Here is a 17,260-nt window from a genome sequence, read left to right on the forward strand (position 1 = left end):
CCGTTCTCCTTTCCTTCCTGTGCGGAATATTTCGAGGAGTCAGTCCTTCCGTTCCTCTTTCCTGCTAATTCTTTGTTTCGCCGCGGAGCCTCGGGAAAGACTCATCCCGTCCTTGCAAGGTCGTCGGAATTCCGGACACCGGGGGGGGGCTTTGAGCCGAGTCCGCAGCATCCGCTCATTCCGCAACCACCTGCAACCTTTCACATTGTGGGGTGTGTCGGCTCCCAATGAGCGTCGGATGGGTTCATGACAAGGGGAAATCTGCCCCATCCAATCCCCATCAAGAAAACCGCGTATGTGCAGTACACTCTGCACGCGCCATTCCCGCTGCCAACGACTTCTCACGTCGAATCCCGCTTCTTCAGCAGACCCCTGACCCGTCTGGTTTTTGGGAAGGCGCTTGAAACGGCCCCCCTGTCATCAAAAGTCTGGTCTTGGCTCGTCCCTCTCGCTGGCCAGTCGCTGTTTCAGCTAGTCAGGGACCAGGGGCCGAGGCGATCGTCTAGTGTAATCTGAGCCCTGTCGGGTTTTGCCTGTTGCATCACTGCAGAAGATCCGAAAATCTGGTCACCATCCTGCTCTAGTGCGCTTCTTTCTGCAGCAGCTGTCGATACTTGTACTCCGTATATCCTTTCTGCTCTCGCCCCGCGTCTGCGCCTCAGGCCTGTCCGGGTCCAGACTGACGGCTCCAGCTGCACATCGACTGGACGAAACGCCCACCCTGTCGTTAGCACGTCGTCGCATATCAGGAGTCAGGATATGGTGGTCGACCGGCTCCATCTTTGTGCGACGACAGATGCCCTTGAGACGCGTGTCTGAGAACAACGAGCAGGATCACTCCCGACGCCCAGGGGCACAGCAGAGCCCGTCGGCGTGATAGCAGCTGGCCAGCTATACCATCCACGACTGATTGTGCCAGGGGGTTTATACGGATTCGAAAGACAAGATGGTGGGAGCAGCAACCTTGGAGCCCCCAAAATCCGGGCGGTCTCGATTTTCGAAAGCTCTTCCTCCTCCACCTTCTTTGCCAACGTTTGACTTTGAGTCGGAATTTGATCTTTCACCGCCGGCTTCTGAGAAGGCCCTGCCTCAACCGCACCCCACGGCTCCGCTGCCTCCCGTACCGCCACCGAAGAGTGAGGTCCAAACAACGGGGGAAACCACCATGGCTGCAGTAGCCAAACCACGGGACTCTCCGTTACCTTCCTTGCCCCCTAAGCTCACCGGGCCACCGCTTAGGAGCATCCCGCGGCGGCCCGTTGCAGCTCCCGTTACCTCAACTTCAGCTCTTTCCCCAACTCCCTCTCCGGCCGCGGCATCCCCAAACCCGCTGCCCTCACCCGGAGGTTCTATCTCGAGTCTCCTATCTGCGTACTCTGACCACACGGACGATGAACCACTGTCGGCATCAGCAGATTCGCCCGAGGGCATTCTTGACCCGAAAAGTGACTATTCGGTTGTGTCACCAAACCTGGACGTGCAGAAAGGCAGCGCAGTGGCCGGATCACCAACGCGTGGCTTACCATCATTGCCATCTGATCAGGATGCGCAGAAGCAAGAGCCCCGTGGCCGGGTGTTCGAGGGAGATGACAAAGAATTACCACCGCCGCCGCCTTTGAAAGATTCCCAGAGGAGCCTTTCCAGGCCTCGAACGCCTCCCGATCTGCAACAACAAATTACACAACCGTCCGCGTCTACAGACGCCGGATCACCCTCGGGGAAAGGCTCTCCACAGCAGGGGGAGCTCTGGAGGCGGCGATCGCTCAAGGCTGACAAAAACTTGGTTGTCCCGGACCTCAAACTGGTTTCCAGTCACGGTTCCACTGCTGCGTCAGCTCAAAACTCCTCGCAGAGCAGCTATAGCGGTCAGAGCGGCCTGGAATCACAACCGTTGCCACCCCCTCCTCCCAAGAGCAACCCGGAGCCATCCAAACCAGCCCCAGCGCAGCGACCCCCTCCACGTGGTGCCAACGGGGGCTTGCCTGGGCGGAATATTCGGCCTGCACGTAGCGAAGAGCCCGCAGCGCAGGGGGAAGGAAGCATGGGACAAGAAGGGTCACGGGTCAAGGAGAACCTAGAAACTGTGAAGAGGGGACGAAGCGGAGAGGAGGAGTTGAGCAGTCAGGGAACCGGACCAGCCGCCACGGTCAGTTCGGCAGCATCGGCGGCCGTCTCCTCAGCCTCGGCTGCACGTCTGCCGACGCCCGAGCACGGGGTTAACGATGCTCACAGCCCGCTGCCAGATACGGCTGTCTCGCCGATGTCCCCGGCGTCATCACCCAGACCTGCAGGCGAAACGAAGCCGATCACTCGGAAAGCCGTTGGGGCCCCAGGAGCTCAGCTACGCCATGCCAAGAGTTCCCAGTCTCTGGCACCGGGTCCGGAAGGCACGGGGCTAGGCGTGCGGTCGCCTGCCGGCCTCCCAATGTCTCCGAGACCTGATGTAAACCAGATCCAGAAGCAGACGCAACCCCCGGCGCCGCCCGGGGTCGACAACAGCAAGGCTTCCAGCCAGGAGCAGATCCTCCCCGTATCTCCGACGCCAGACCGAGACCAGACTTCAAGCCAGAAACATTACATCCCTTACTCACCTCCGGCTGATCAAAACAAGGCCTCGGCTCCAGCCCAGCCTGCAGCCCCGTCTCCCCAGAGCGACGAAGTTGCACGGTCGTCCCCTGCCGCTCCAACCGGAGCATCATCGGGCAACACATCAACCCAGTTCGCAGCCCGGCAGACACCCTACCCCCAAGATCCAATCCGCGAACCCATCCGGCCGCGCGCCTTCTCTGAAACAGAGTCCATCGAAACCGTAAAACCGCGGCAACAGTATGAAATACCGCCTGTCCTCATCGACTCCTTCCCTTCCGCCGATTCCACTTCCACCCTAGGAGGAGGCGAACTCCTCCCCCTCCGCGAGCCGGACCCCAATGAACCAGATCATACGGATCACCCGGGGGCGGCTCGGTTCCCGCGCGGGTGGTACACCCCTCTGCCGGCGGACACGATCCCGGACGCTAGGCCGCTGACACAGCGGCACTATGACTGCCTGACGCAGCACCGGTACATGACGGCCAACAGACAGCGCACCAACCCGGTCGCGTGCCGGACGTGCGGACACAAGGACCGCAATGCCGAGTGCTACATATGCAGCGCGTGCTACCTGAACGTGTGCTCCGGGTGTGTGGCAGTCATCCGTCGGTGTAAGGGGGACCTGAGGGCTGTTTTGAAAGAGGTCGAGAAGGGGGGAAGTAGGGGGAGCAGGGTGAGCGGGGGGAACGGGGAGAGGAATGTTGGTCAGTATTAAGGGAAAAAAAAAAAGGGCCGGACCGGGGATGCGGGAGGGGTAGGGGGGGTTATTATGGTTTGCTGACTACCGAAACTGGGTGCTCGGCGCCACCATTCTTCTTCTTTCCCTTCTCTTTTTGAAATTATTTCTTCGCTTCGCCGTCTCTCTGAGACGTCTGTGGTTGTTTTGGCCCTTGGTTGGGTTTGCGCGGCAGTTGGCGGCGCATGACGAGTGAAGATATGTACTGTATAGTCTATGATGCAAAAAGGGAAAAGGTCGATGGTCTCTGAAGGGATATTTTCGGTCGGAGCATATATACGGAAGTGTATAAGGGATGCGATTCTTTGGTATAGTTTACGCGCCGGGCGAGGAAGCAGCTAGTTATATCGATATCGCAGAATGAGGCTATGTTCGTCCCTGTGCATACCTTTTCGAGCAGATGCGGTACCGGAGCCGTGGTTGCCGTATCTTGAACCTGCGTTCCTTCCTCCGTTCTCCCGTATCGTAAGATGCTTTCTAGTACGAGCCCACTACTACGCTATTGTGTGTTCAGATTAGAGAAGGAGGTAATCCGCGTCGGTGGACCCTGGTTGATTGAGATGTCGAACTGCCGGCAAATGCAACCGACCGCCCTGCAAGGCGAGGGCTGAAGCCAAGAAGCGCGGAACGCCTCAGTACAGGGGCTCGCTTTAACTACTGGGGTACTGTACTGTACAGGACATACCGTACATACATACAGTAGGGTCACGTCACTAGCGCTCCAAATGTCAGCCGCCAATCGCCAACCACAAATCAACGAAGATCCATCCACATGCGACTCGACAAATAAATCTGAATAAACAATAAACAAAGCCACACTACAAGTCAATACTTTCGTCATTCATTACGGGATAAACCCGTTGAAGCACCAACGCAAGGACTGATGGGAATGTCTTCAACAACATCCACCAGCGCCCTGTCGCGCACGCGCTCGTTGCGCAAACCGACCAAGACGGAGACGACGGGCTCCAGCGGTGAGGCGCGCAATGTGTCGCCCAGCAGACTGCCCGTCAAGGGAGGACAGGATCATCCAGGTGTGGCAACGACCGGAGCAACTCGCACGACTAGGAATGCCACCATTGGTCCCGGTGCGACCAGAAGCAATCGCCCCGTGTCGGGAGTATTTGCCCGCATCAGCTCAACAACATCAACATCATCGCGCCCGCGAGAGGAGGACTCCCCCGGCGGGCCAAAGACATCATCACCCCCGGGTCGCCCGACGCGAGCGGCGTCCATTTGCCAGTCGTCGGCGTCCACCCGGTTATCTAGCGGTGTACCAGCAGCGAGGCCGACCACTTCCTCTGGAGTCCCGGCGTCTCGACGGACTGCTTCGGGTGCCGGTCCCGGAATCCGCCACACGCGCGCCAAGTCCTCCGTGACGACCCTGTCCAGCACCACCACCCTCCGCCCGCCGCCTCAGACATGTGCCACTACCAGCACATCCACTGCTGTGCTGCCAGACCGCTCCCGGCCGCCTCTGACCAGCCTTACGCGACGCAGCCCGGCTTCCGGAGCTACGCCGCCTTCCCCAACAGCAACCACCAGCTCGCGACGCCCCCTTTCCACTTCCTCCTTGCCAGGACCACCGAAACTATCGCAACCTGGCAAGCAGCTCGGCAAGCCCCTGCCCCGTCCTCCCTCCCAGTCCTCTTCCACCACTACCACCACCACCACCACCACCACCACCACCACCACCACCACTAGCAACTCTACCGCCACTCCTACTAAAACCACCGCCAATAACAACAACAACAACAACAACAACAAACCCGCCGCAGCCGCCACCACCAGACCGGCCTTCACGACCCACCAGCAGTCCTTCACCCCGCTCAAGCCTCCGGCGCCCAAGCCGCCGACCGCCGCCTTCCTCGCCCCGCCCTCGCCCTCCAAGCTGCCGGCCAACGTGGCCCTCTCGGCCGAGACGGCCCGCCTCCAGGCCGAGCTGCTGCAGCTGCACCTGCTGCACCGCGCCGCCGACGGCACCCGCCGCGCCTGGGCGGACAGCGCCCGGGCCGCCCTCGCCGCGCGGTTCGACGCGCTGCGCGCGCAGGCCGACGCCGCGGCCGCGGCCGAGTGCGCCCTGGAGGAGGCGAGAGCGGTCGCCGTCCTGAGAGAATGGGGCGGCGCCCCGCCGACGGGGGCGAGCCTGGAGGAGAAGATTGCCGGGCTGGACGAGGTGCTCACGGGCTTGTGGGGGGTCGGGGAGCCCGGGGGCAAGTACGAGAGGGTCGTGCGGGGATTTGAAGGGTGGGCTGGGCAGGTGGAGAGGGTCGTCGAGAGTCGACGGAATCGGGGGCGCCTACACCCGTCGCGACGCACTTCGCGAGAGCAGTCGGATGGGCGTGAAGACGGCGGGGAGGAGGACGAGGAGCAGCAGCAGCGGCGGCGGCAGCGGCAGCAGCAGGAAAAGGAGGAGGAAGGGGAGGAGATGGAGGATATCTTCATACCCGCGCCGTCGGCCGCCTGGAAAGCAGAGCACGCCGCCCTCCTGCGCCGGGTCGAGGAGTGGCGCAGGAAGCTGCACGAGCTGGGCGACGCGCCCCCGCCTGAAGAAGGCGAGCCGCCCTCCAGCCTGGGCAGGATCCTCGCCGGGTGCCGCGCGTTGGCGGACGGGATGCTGGCCGAGCTGGAGCTCATGGAGCAGATCGAACGGGAGGCGGCGGCGGATGAGATGGCGTGGGTCAAGGAGATGAACCGGTTAGACTCGGACGTGGCGGATGAGGGGGCGACCCCGAGACCGACGGCGGGCGCCATCTGGAGGGTTCTGTGAGAGGAAAGAAACGAAAAAGAGAAAAAGAGAAGCTGGCCTGTGTGCTATATTGTAATAATCAAGTGAAGCGGCCTTTCGGGGGCTTGTACTGCTTAAAGACTGAAAGGTGACGTTTAAGGCCTGGCTGAATAGAAATGAGCCCCAGGTAATGTGTATTCCACTAAAACGTCCGCTCCTTGTCTGCAGCTTCACAGGTTCTCCTATTTTGCTCTTTCTTTCCTCTTTATCTTCCCGTTCTTGTATGAATAAATATCCATATCAGCGGGCTCTGCTTTTGAACGACCACAGCCGTGCAAGCGATAGATTGGGTGGCATCCCAAAGCTTACTAAGTATGAAAATGAACCTTGGGCATCTTCTTCTTCCAGACCCAGATCAGACCGATCCACACACAGTCAGAGCAGAGACAGCTTGTCTTGAACTTGATTTATCGTTTGGTTGATCATGATCCCTTGGTATTGTAGAGTGAAGAGCATCTACAAAAGGGAAATTCGTAGTGTACATGTACCATGGTCAAATCCATATATTCATCAGGCCTAACAGCCGCGTGAAGCCATCTGATAGCAATTGCGCCCCGAACCACCTGGTCATCCCGACGTATCACGAAGCTACTAAAACTGCGCCACCCCAATCCCATCTTTTTGGATTGCATTTCCCACCAGATATGCCGGCCGCTAGCCGGACGAGAACGTCCCAGGCTGCTATACTTGGCAAAGCTGCTGGTGGGAGGTATCTTTCAGAAAGAGAAAAAAAAGGTAAAAAAAAAAAATGGAACGCAATGAAAGGCGACAAAGTCCCCGCATACAAGGCTAGGCGGTGTCCCTCTCTTCGGGGAGAAACCTTCCAGAGTGCCTTGTGACCAAGCCGCAATTTACTTACTGTACGGGCGGCAGCGAGGGGTAGTTGACGCGGTCGCGGCTGCGGTCGACCAGAGCGGGGTCGATGCGGCTGTTATCAACGCGGCCATCGTCGGAGTCCGAGTCGTAGTCGTGACGCTCGAGGCGCTGGCGGACGTAGTTGCGCAGGAACTCGACAGCACGCACATTATGCAGCCACTCGTCATAGGTCTCATTGTCGCCGCCTTCCGACCCCTCGGACGGCGAGCTCACGGCAGCGCCATCAAGCGCCTTGGGGGTGGGCGTTTGGTTGCCGTCGCGGCGCGCACCGCTGGGGCTCTGGAGCATGCCGCCCGAGAGACGGCGCTGCTCGTTGTGGGCGAAGGTCGAGCCGAGACCGGCCGAGGACGGGTACGGCAGGTTCGGGCGGCTGGGGAGGCTCGGGTACGAGACCGAGGTCGAGCTGTGGCGCGACGACGGCGACATGCCGGCCGACGAGGCGGTAGGCGAGTGGCCAGACGTGTACGACAAGGTGCTTGAGGGCGGGGTGACGGCCGGAGTGCCGCCGTCCGAGTGGGTCGGCGCGCTGACCGGAGACATGACCTGGGCGGCCGAAACGGCGTACCCGTCGACGGCCGGGCGAGAAGAGTAGGCGGGCGAGTGGCGCATGTCAACAGGCGCGTACTGGGTGTTGGGAGAGCCCGAGTTGTCGTAGATTGTCGCCTGCATCTGCTCCAGCATGTGGTCGATCTGCTGAAGGTCCTCCTTGGTGCGAAGATTGGGCATCGGCGGCAGATAATAGTGCTGGGTGAGCGGACCGTGCGAGACACCACCGACGCCGCCCAGAGTGTGGGGAGCCTGCGGCATGTACTCGGCAGCCAGACCGCCACCGGCGTGCAGGCCGAGGGTGGCATGGAGAGGCATCAGAGAGCGGCCGATCTGGGAATACGAGCGGGGGTCGATCTGTGCGCGCTTAATGCTACCGAAGAACTCGTTCAGGGTCTCAAAGTCGGGCTTCCGGGCCTCGTTGAAGCGTTGGGGCTGGTGGCCCATGTAGTCGGTGCGAGGGCCGCCCATGGGATGCGAATAGTACATGGGGGTGTGATACGTCGGCTGGGGGGGCGGCTGCTGCTGGCCGTAGTAGCTAGGCTGACCATTCTGGTGCGGGTGGCCAAAGTGGCCCGTGTTAGTAGCGCGCATATGGCCATTGTGATCATAGAAGCCGGAGGGAGCTGGAGGGGGCATTAGCCTCGGGTCTCCAAGAGGCGCAGCGGTGGCCGGCAGCGCAAATCGAGGTCAGATAGATACATACGCTTGTTGCCCGGGTGGGGGCGGTAGCCTGGGTTCATGCCGCCAGGCTGGTCCTGGGGGCCACGACCGGCGACAAGCACCGAGTCGTCGGCATGCGTCTTGACGTGCTTCTTGAGGTCCTGGGGCCGCTTAAACGACTTGCCACAAAAGTCGCATTTATGCGGCTTCAGAGGCACGTGGACACGGATGTGGGAAGTGATGTGGTCGCGCTTGACCGTCGTGGTGCGGCACTGGTTCCATTTGCAGGTCAAGTTGAGATTGTTGGTGCTCTTGCGGCCGACATGCCTCTCGCAGATGTGTTCCTGGAAGGTGGTTAGCAAATGGCGTTCTTGTTCAATTTTTTTTATGTTTTCTGAATAAAAATTTATGAATCGGTTCAACTTACATAGAGAGCCTCGGGAGTCTGACACACTTCCTTGCAGCCCTCCCAGTGGCAAGGGAAGGTGTCATTCTGGCCGCTGCTGGAGGACGCGCTCCCGGCCGCCCCAGTCGAGGGCGCCGGAGTGTTGTCGGTTGAAGCGGGATTCGAAGTCGCCGAGGCTGGAGCTGCCGCAGCCGGAGCCGGAGCCGGAGCCGGAGCCGTGGCGTCATTGTTGTTATTGTTATTGTTGTTGTTGCTGCTGTTGTCCTCCTGGGCAGGAGGAGCCTGCGTGGGCTGTGGGATTGCCGACATGGCTCGTGCGCGGTCGCTTAATGCTTGGCAAGTCTTCCTCCTCGCTTTGGTGATGGCCAAGTTCGGAGTTGAACGGTTTCCGTTCCGAAAAATCACGTGGGTTGTGGGTTGTGGGTTTTAAATCAGGCCGGCCGAGCACTAATCACCTGACTTGAAGGCTCCGAATCGAGAGCGAGCCCTAGGTGCCCCACTCTTTACCAAGAATGCCCAGAGTTGGAGCGACTGCTTGCGGCAGGCGTGCCAAGGCCAAGAGAGCGTGCCGGTGCAGCACTGGAGCAAGAGAATGCCAAGGACGGCCAAGGATCGGGACGAAACAGAATGCACAAAAAATAAAACCGCCTCGACTCGTGAGTGCAAGTTGGCGTCTTTTTCTTTGCGCGCTTCCTCTGGTGATGCAAAGGAGAAAATCGATCAACGATTGACTTCACCAGAACAGCGGGCCATTCTGTCTTTATTACGCCTTCTTTCTCATGGCAGTAACATTGGCGGAGGCCTTGGCATCCTCTTGGCAGTCTGGGCCATTCGTGCCAGGCGTGTCTCATTGGGCCACAAAGCCCTCCACGGGCCGCCCAAAGTATCTTCTGATGCCAGGTGGCGACGGCAGCACGCAAGCACGGGCCGCAACGTGCCAGTGGCTGTCTTGACCCTAACAGTACTACATGGCCGCCAAGCTGCGCCAAGATCCGCCAAGTCATCGCCAAGGCTTGGCATTTGCAGGTATGGGCTTGGCAGCGCTCATTCCCCCCCACCGCTCTTGCCCCATGGTCACACGCTTTGCCCAGACTGCCCAGAAATGCCCAGGCCGTCATGCGGTCCCTCGCTCACGCGCCTGCACCTGTGCTTGTCCTCGGCCCAGCTGTGGGCTTGGCTCTTACTGAGATATCCCGTCTGGTTCCGATCGATTCTTTCCTGAACAGAATTTTCTGCAGGTCTTGCAGGTCTTGCAGGTCTTGTCCTGGGGGACCAAGCTGGCGCAGCCAAGTAATGTCTTGTTTCGTTCTAGGTCGGGTATGAGCAGCCATTGCCAAGCCTGCCCCCGATCAAGCATGCCCTCGGCTCGACCCTGACGCGCTCACCTCAATTCCGCGTGTGAGGCTCCCCGTTCCCGCAGCCTGATGCCAAGCTTTGCCCGCCCTGGCCAAGAGATCACCCTCCGCTCTGGGCCAAGCTCTTGGCGACCCGTCTCCTCCGACGTCCGTTATCACTCCGACGAATACCGTCAGCTCGGGTCCAGCACAGCCCCTTTTCGCTTGGGACGCTCATTTCAGCAAAACGGCTGAGACCAATCTGGCCCGGAAAACCATGACCGTTTGGCTTCCACTCGGCTGCGACGAAGGCGACGAGTCATGATACATACTAGTTATACACAGTAGAGCCTTCCATCTGGCGTCGCGTGACACTGGTGTGCCTCACCATTTCTAGCAAGTGGCGGCAGGTACGGAGCAGGTTATGCCCATAAGCTACCGAGCTGCCGTCACCTGCCGGTGTACAGTATTGAACGTACGGAGTAGCTCCTGGTTGTTCGCTCGCTTGCCACGATCATGGACCGACTTAACTATTCCTTTAGTCATTGATCATCATCGGCGAGCACAGAAACCGTGCCCCTCAACCGCAGGTTCCGCCACGACATGAGATGGAGCCAAGCATCCGACCCCCACCATTGAGCCCCTCCATGTGGCCCACCAGTCGCACAACATTCCTTGCCAAGCGCCATAAAAACGTGAAGATCCTGGAAGCGCTCTTCCCGACGTACCCGTAATAAAAATAGTGTACGGAATAACTGCAGAATGCGCTTGACGGAAGCATGCCGAAGCTTGAGGCGATCCTCGATGATCTTGGTGGCAAATGTCCCGTCCCGATTGCTTTTTCCCCGAGCTCCGCTCGATGAATTACACATGTACTGTACGGAACTAAACGATACGCGATGGGGTGGTGAAAACTACATCCCGTGTGTAGTATGCTGCGGGCAAACACTCCGTTTCTCCATTTTTGGCTCGGGGGCCATTTCACCAGTAATCAACCACACTCCCGTCCGAATCTTGGCAACCTCTTATCCTTCTTGGCCGTTCTTGGCCCCGTCTTGGTCTTCTCTTGGCGAGCGCTCTGGATCAAGAAGCTTACCCCAGGTTTCTTGGCCCTTAGCCTTCCGCCGTCGTGTTCGCCGCCGATGCAGAGAAGACAGTGTGAAACAAGCGATCGAAACTGGAACCCTCTCATTTCCGTACCAAGGACGGAGCATGGGAATCGTCCGAGACGTCCTTCCAAGTCCCAAGAGCGCGGAAACGCCTTGGCAGGGTGACGAGCGCACTTTGTCGCTCTGTCGTCATTGTTCCTGTCGGTTTTGCACGGAGATCACCAAAAGCAGAAGAGAATCCGAACCGAACATTTGGAGATGTGCACTACGGAGTAATCCGTGCAAGTAGAACCTTGGCTTAATGAACTTCTTTAATCATCAACACTTTTGCCCCCCCCCCCCCTCTCACCAAAAAAAAACCCTTTTCGCTCCTTGTTGTTTCCCATACTAGCAACATGTCTCCTCTCCTCCTTACGACCTCTTGGCCGTGTACGGAGCATGTATGTACCGGACATATTTTATGAAAGTCATCGCCCAACCAACCACTCCATCCATAGTAGTCATTCGACCGTATTATGCAGAGCATTCGAGACACCACGGCCATGTTTTGAGGTAGGTAGCAAATCCCGGAAAATTAAAAAAATAAATAAATAAAAATATAAAAATATAAAATATAAAGACTCAGCACCATGCTCCCTTCCACGACCCCTCCACCCCCCCCCGGGTCTTTTGAGTCCTCAAAACGCCCATTAAATACTCAAGCAACCTAGCGAAATCAAATCAGTCATTCCATACCGTCTCTCCCCGCGCCCCCCCCCTTTCTCCTCCTACTCACCCTCGCGGCTCTAGGAATACTCCAGCTCCTCATTGACCCTCGTATTGCAAAGGCACCTGCACTCGGGCACCGGGCACTCGCGGTGGCGCGCGAACCACTGGCGGGCGTGGTCGAGGTGGAGGACGTGGCCGCAGGCGACGCAAAAGGTGGGGAAGCGGGCGGTGCGGCGCACGTCCGGGTCGGCGTTCTGCTCCGGCCGGTCGCTGCGGGGCATGCCGACGACCTCGAGGCAGACGACGCAGCGGGGGAGGTGCTGCTTGCAGTTGGGGCAGCTGATCCCGCTGGCCACCATCTTCTCCGTGTAGGGGTTGGCCTGCTGCCGGCTGGCGCGGGCCTCGGTGCGCGACGTGGAAGTCGTGGAGGAGGGGGTCGCGGCGGCGGCGGCGGCGGCGGCGGCGGTCATGAAGCTCGGGATGCCGCTGCTGCCGGTCCGGGAGCCTGGGCCGGTCGCACTCCGTGGGGCCAGCGACTCGGTCTTGAACTCGACATCGCAGTAGACGCAGCGCAGGCCGATCTGGCGTGCGGGCAGGGGCAGGGTCGGGCGGCCGTGGTGTTTGCTGCGCAAGGTGGACTCGACGTCGAACTTTGCGCGGAAGAAGAAGGCGCGGTGGCGCTGGAGGTAGTGGCGGTAGGCGTTCCGTATGGCGGTGGCGCGGATGTCGTCGATGAAGCGGGGGGCGCAGATGGAGAGAAGGAGGGCGGCGGTTTGGGTGTCGTTGAACTTGTGTACGTAGCGGGCCAGGATGTCGACGAGGGAGTCGGTTATTCCGGTGAGGACGATGCCTTCGATGTTGCCGGTCTCGATGGCAGCGGCCAGCTCGTCCTCGAGCCACGCGGTGAGGGCGTCGTCGCTAAAGTAGCGGACGGCGACGTAACAGCGGTCGCGGAGAGGCAGGGTTTTCTGACCGGCGATCACGGCCCAGTCGCCGGTCGCAATGATGGCGGATATTGCGCGCAGGTAAGGGTCCGTCTTGCAGGCTACCCTCTCGTCAAAATCGAGAGCCGTCTTGGTGTCATCATCCCCGCCCTTCCCGATCAGTTGGAGCGCCAGCGAGACAAAAAGCAACTCTGGGTGTTCAGAGCTGGCCCTTTTCAGCACCTGAACCGCGCCGTTTGTGTCGCCCCTGAATAGGGCCTGAGCGGCGACCATGGTGTACCACGTCGACTCTCTCCCGGGAGCCGATGTCGACACTGCGCGCTCGAACTCTATGTCGAACGAGCGGCCAAAGCTGCAGATTTCGAGGCACAGCTCCCTGTGGTGGCGGCGCTTGGTTTCGACTGCTCCGCCGACCTTGGGGATTCCAAGCTTCTTGTTGATCGCGTTCAGGCAACGCTCCCAGCCGGCTTCATCAGGGGGTGGAGCGTCGTCCGACAACCTCATCTGAGGCTTGCTTCCTATCGAACTTGTGAGAAAAGGCTCGAATGAGAGCGAGGGGGTGTGACTGCGCACCAAGGTTATTCGTCCAGACTGTGTGGACTCCCATGTAGCTGATGTCTAGGGGATCGGACATCATCCCACCGTCGGCGGCTGCTGTCTCGGCACCTTGGTCGAGGCAATGAGCAACGGGACCGTACAGCAAATAATAACATGCTGCTCCACTCACCAGCGACCCAGGCCCATACATCTGTCAACCACGGATCGTCGGCCACAATCTTCTGATTCTTGACAGGGTCGAAACGGTAACCCTCCTGCGCGCGGAGAAGCATAGCGTTGTCGAGGACAAACTGCTCTTTACTCGAGAGGTTTGCCATGTCTCTGGTGTCAGTAAGCAGCTTCTCGTGTCGCTCAAGCTGCGACAAGAGCATATCATCTGGCTGCTCTTTGCCTTGTTTCGCCGCCAGCCTCAGCGCCTTGAGCTGGTCGGCAATCGACGATGCGCCGTCAAATAGCAGGGAAGAATCGTTCGCTTCCTCCGAGAGCAAACGGCGATCAGGTAATCCGCTGGTAAGGCTCCTCTCCACCAGCTCCTTGATGTTGGCCTTCTGTGGCCCAAACAGTGGTACATCGGCCAGGGCCTGCTCGGTCAGAAAAGGACCGTAAATCTCGCGCGCTTGCGTCGGCTCGAACTGCATAAGCTCCCGATAGTTCGTCCCGTCTGTGAAGGTTGTCAGCGGTACGCCATGCAAGGAACGGGGTTGTATGAAGCGCATACCAGTCTGGCCCCTGTGCGGCGGCTGCCAGGGTATCAGCTTGAACGGGTACTCCGAGGTGAAGGACGGCTTCTGCAGCACATCAAAGGTTCCGCCGGCCCTGAGGACCAGGACCCGAGGTTGCAAGACGGGGGAGCTCATGGTGATCCAGTCGAACGAGACTATCCTGTCGCTCTTGCGGCTTGGTTCGGTGTAGAGAGGATCCAGTTCGTAAGACCGGCGGACTTCAAGGAGCTCGGGGCTGCCGTCTACCCTGACCTCCGGGTCAACATACTCGCGTCTCGTCGACAAGACCCTCAATTGGCCAGTTCGGGAAAGCACGGCAAGCAAGCCGGCGTGGTCGCGGCAGAAGCGGAGAGCGCGGATGAAAGAGCTCCCGCTGTCGGACGGAGTGGTTTCCTTCTGGACGGCGCGGTCGAGCCACAGAGCCCCGCCCCAGGGGAGGCCATGATGCTCGATGGCGTCGCTATAGGACGGGTTGACGTTATGACGACTCATGGCCCGGCGATCCCAGATCATGACGCCGGGAAGATCGAGGGCAGAAGATGCAAAATAATTCTGGTCGGCATAGTCAATGGCCAGATTGTTGCAACATTTGGTCTGAAACTGGGCGACTGGGCCCTGTCCTTGGTCTGACGGAGCGGGTTAGCTATCGGGGAGTTTCGAGAGAAACGGCGAACCGCTTGAGGGGGGGGGGGGGGCGGGGCCTTTCTCCTCCTGTCTTACCTCGTAAATCATGAATTCGCAACCCTTGCCCCTTGACCCCCGCAACCAGCACGTTCGGGTTATCCTCAAAGAAGCGGACGCTCGAGACCGAGGCGTTCAGTTCCAGCCGGTCAACTGGATCCGGGGGGAGCCCGACGTCGGACGGGAAGCCGGAGACGGTGGCATCCAAGCCCGAGAGACGACTGACGTCCCATATGTGCAGGCAAGTGTCGCTCCTGACCCTGTCAAGTGCGACGGCCAGCTTCCCGGCCGTGTTGAATGCCACTGCCTGGCAGGTGCGTGAGATCTTGAGCCCCAGTTCCAGGTAGGCGTTGGAGTTGTCATCGACCCGGAGCAGGTTCACCACGCCGGTCGAGGTGCCCACGGCGACCAGGCCGGGCACTGTAGGCGACCAGTCGTACGTGGTGAGCGGCGGGAAGTCGTCGTGCTTGGCGAGCTTTCTGTACTCGAATCTCCCCTTTTGGGCGATGCCGGTCGGTTCGTAGAGCTGCACCACGCGGTGCTGTAGGTTAATATGGAGAAACGATTCGTGGGCCGCATTGGGCGACCATCTGATCAGCCCGGGATCGGACCGGTCCATGGCGATGCGAGAGATGAGACGCGCGCGAGCGGTGCGAGGCTGGAGGATTGATGAGAGAGAAAGAGTGCTGCTGTCTCTCTCTCTGCTCAATCCGTCCTCGATTGCTCATCCGGATTCCAGTGCCTGTATTGTGCCCATGCAACCCGGATTTTTGGAGTTGGCAGCTTGAAATGTATGTGCGGAATACGTAGTAGAGAATATTGAACAACAGACTGTAGGAAGTGTGTTGGGGAACAGTACTTGTACATACATACATACATATATGGTTATACCAAGTCTACGGGTTAGTTTGGTTGCTATCCCACTAGAGAGAGCACTAGAGAGAGCCCCGCCGCATTGAGGGGAGCTTCTGAGAAACAACCCCAACCCTTATCCGCTCTGATAAGTGGCATGCAACTCGCAACGAGGCCAGGGGTCCCCGAAATTTCTGGGTTTCTTCTGGCGGTTTCTTGTCGGTAGAATCGATAATAAGGATCTCGGTAACGCCAACTCTTTTGAATTGCTCTGTAAATTGCCATACAAACGGTTCAATTGTCAATCTCAGGACACCACATCGCAACTGGAAACATGGGAAACAAGAGGGCTCGTTCAGACACAGAGGGCCAGCCCCATGAGGATGCGGCGAGGAAGCGAATGAAGCCGAACCGGCCACACAAAAAGAAGCAAAAGAAGCCCGTCGACATGGAGAGCCTCGCTGCCATCAAGAAGCGTGCCAGGGCAATCGAGAGACTTCTTTCGCGCGACAACCTGAAGATTCCGGCAGACAAACAAAATGAGCTCGAGCGGGAGCTGGCGGCGCACAAGCAACGCATCGAGGAAGCTCGGAGGAAGAAGGAGAGGAGTACGATGATCAAGAAGTACCATATGGTCCGGTTCTTCGGTATGCCACTCCTCGTATTCCACTGTCTATGGCAAGTGTCTAATCTTGTGACAAGAAAGGAAAAAGGCCATGCGATTCGTAAAGCAGCTCGAGAGGAAGGTAGCGCAGGCCACGGACCCAGACGAGGTTGCTCAGCTCAAGGCCGACCTCCACGTTGCCCAAGTCGACATGGACTATGCGAGATATTTCCCGTTCATGGAGCCATATGTCAGCCTGTATGCCGCGGCTGCTGCTACGGACAGGGACGAGACCAACGCGGCCGCGCACTACCTGCGGACCCCGCGACCGCCCATGTGGGAGCTCATCGAGAAGACGAGGGAGGAGGGCCAGGCGGCGCTGGAGAAGCTGCAGAATAGGTGGCCACAGGCGAACGCGCGTTCCGACACCCCTCCGCGGTCGCCAGCGAAGCAGGCTGCGAACAAGCAGCACTCGGCAAGGAAGGGCAAGAAAGGAGCGCAGGAGCCAGGGTCGAAGGGGTCAAGGTCCGGCTCGACCAAGGTGGAACAGAAACACTCCAGAAAGAACAAGGACGAGGACGGTGACGGTGACAGTGACGATAGTAGCGATAGTGGTGGGTTCTTCGAGGAGGATTGACCACGTTCACATAACGGTCGGTACATGTACAACCCGGCGCACAAGCGCTATGCTGCTGTCTGGTGTTCTCGTCAGCCCGCTCACATAGATTATGATACCCAAACCGCAAACCACTGCGGTAAGCTGGACCCGTCGATTTCTTTTCTTTTTCCCCCCTCCGATGGAGTGTGAGAAGGTTGCGAGACTCCCGCTATCCGTCCGCACATCTTGGCCTGACTGCCCATCCGCTGCATGAGACTGCAACGGGTCGGCGTCGAGAACACATCGATTCGGCAATATCCCGGTTAACACGGTAGATTGTCTGACGATAATCGCGACGGGTAGGTTCTGGAGGTCTCGAGCCAGTCAGCTTATTCTACCTGCCAGTTAAGCAGTGAGAGGGGTGTTGTTGGTCTAAGGTGAGCTGAGAGTTCCAACGATAGTTGGGCGCAGCGGTGGGCTGGGGGCCTCATGTACTGTACCCAATCAATACCTACTCCTATACGGCTCCCGTTTGATGGCGCCAGC

General features: G+C 59.1%; 5 protein-coding genes across 5 annotated transcripts; 3 read left to right on the forward strand and 2 right to left on the reverse strand.

The window, feature by feature from the left end:
• Window positions 1–548: 548 nt before the first annotated feature.
• On the forward strand, window positions 549–3,495 carry MYCTH_2303995 (uncharacterized protein). Its single transcript, XM_003662822.1, has one exon. It carries the CDS (start codon window positions 1,166–1,168, stop codon window positions 3,302–3,304), a length of 2,139 nt encoding a protein of 712 aa, XP_003662870.1. The 5' UTR covers window positions 549–1,165; the 3' UTR covers window positions 3,305–3,495.
• Window positions 3,496–3,893: 398 nt separating this feature from the next.
• Window positions 3,894–6,343, forward strand: MYCTH_2303996 (uncharacterized protein). Its single transcript, XM_003662823.1, has one exon. It carries the CDS (start codon window positions 4,215–4,217, stop codon window positions 6,093–6,095), a length of 1,881 nt encoding a protein of 626 aa, XP_003662871.1. The 5' UTR covers window positions 3,894–4,214; the 3' UTR covers window positions 6,096–6,343.
• A 176-nt stretch (window positions 6,344–6,519) lies between these two features.
• MYCTH_81165 (uncharacterized protein) lies at window positions 6,520–9,285 on the reverse strand. Its single transcript, XM_003662824.1, has 3 exons — window positions 8,626–9,285; window positions 8,242–8,542; window positions 6,520–8,161 (listed from the first exon to the last, which is right to left on the reverse strand). Exons 1-3 carry the CDS (start codon window positions 8,911–8,913, stop codon window positions 6,969–6,971), a joined length of 1,782 nt encoding a protein of 593 aa, XP_003662872.1. The 5' UTR covers window positions 8,914–9,285; the 3' UTR covers window positions 6,520–6,968.
• A 2,390-nt stretch (window positions 9,286–11,675) lies between these two features.
• Window positions 11,676–14,607, reverse strand: MYCTH_2304000 (uncharacterized protein). The gene is made up of 4 exons (XM_003662825.1): window positions 13,976–14,607; window positions 13,427–13,918; window positions 13,273–13,365; window positions 11,676–13,217 (listed from the first exon to the last, which is right to left on the reverse strand). Exons 1-4 carry the CDS (start codon window positions 14,490–14,492, stop codon window positions 11,833–11,835), a joined length of 2,487 nt encoding a protein of 828 aa, XP_003662873.1. The 5' UTR covers window positions 14,493–14,607; the 3' UTR covers window positions 11,676–11,832.
• A 1,132-nt stretch (window positions 14,608–15,739) lies between these two features.
• Window positions 15,740–16,904, forward strand: MYCTH_2304003 (uncharacterized protein). The gene is made up of 2 exons (XM_003662826.1): window positions 15,740–16,159; window positions 16,215–16,904. Exons 1-2 carry the CDS (start codon window positions 15,847–15,849, stop codon window positions 16,751–16,753), a joined length of 852 nt encoding a protein of 283 aa, XP_003662874.1. The 5' UTR covers window positions 15,740–15,846; the 3' UTR covers window positions 16,754–16,904.
• Window positions 16,905–17,260: the final 356 nt, after the last annotated feature.

This window comes from Thermothelomyces thermophilus, chromosome 3 (genome assembly GCF_000226095.1).
Source record: "Thermothelomyces thermophilus ATCC 42464 chromosome 3, complete sequence".
NCBI lineage: Eukaryota > Fungi > Ascomycota > Sordariomycetes > Sordariales > Chaetomiaceae > Thermothelomyces > Thermothelomyces thermophilus.

Bases quoted from the DNA above. Each gene is read 5' to 3' on its own strand.
- MYCTH_2303996 (XM_003662823.1), top strand. From the start codon at position 4,215: ATGTCTTCAACAACATCCACCAGCGCCCTGTCGCGCACGCGCTCGTTG.
- MYCTH_2304000 (XM_003662825.1), bottom strand. From the start codon at position 14,492: ATGATCTGGGATCGCCGGGCCATGAGTCGTCATAACGTCAACCCGTCC. The intron at 13,919-13,975 runs GTATGCGCTTCA...CAACCTTCACAG, and splicing joins GCCGCACAGGGGCCAGACTG to ACGGGACGAACTATCGGGAG. The intron at 13,218-13,272 runs GTGCGCAGTCAC...CAAGTTCGATAG, and splicing joins AGTCTGGACGAATAACCTTG to GAAGCAAGCCTCAGATGAGG.
- MYCTH_81165 (XM_003662824.1), bottom strand. From the start codon at position 8,913: ATGTCGGCAATCCCACAGCCCACGCAGGCTCCTCCTGCCCAGGAGGAC. The intron at 8,543-8,625 runs GTAAGTTGAACC...ACCACCTTCCAG, and splicing joins AGACTCCCGAGGCTCTCTAT to GAACACATCTGCGAGAGGCA. The intron at 8,162-8,241 runs GTATGTATCTAT...TGCCCCCTCCAG, and splicing joins CCCCCACCCGGGCAACAAGC to CTCCCTCCGGCTTCTATGAT.
- MYCTH_2304003 (XM_003662826.1), top strand. From the start codon at position 15,847: ATGGGAAACAAGAGGGCTCGTTCAGACACAGAGGGCCAGCCCCATGAG. The intron at 16,160-16,214 runs GTATGCCACTCC...TCTTGTGACAAG, and splicing joins CCATATGGTCCGGTTCTTCG to AAAGGAAAAAGGCCATGCGA.
- MYCTH_2303995 (XM_003662822.1), top strand. From the start codon at position 1,166: ATGGCTGCAGTAGCCAAACCACGGGACTCTCCGTTACCTTCCTTGCCC.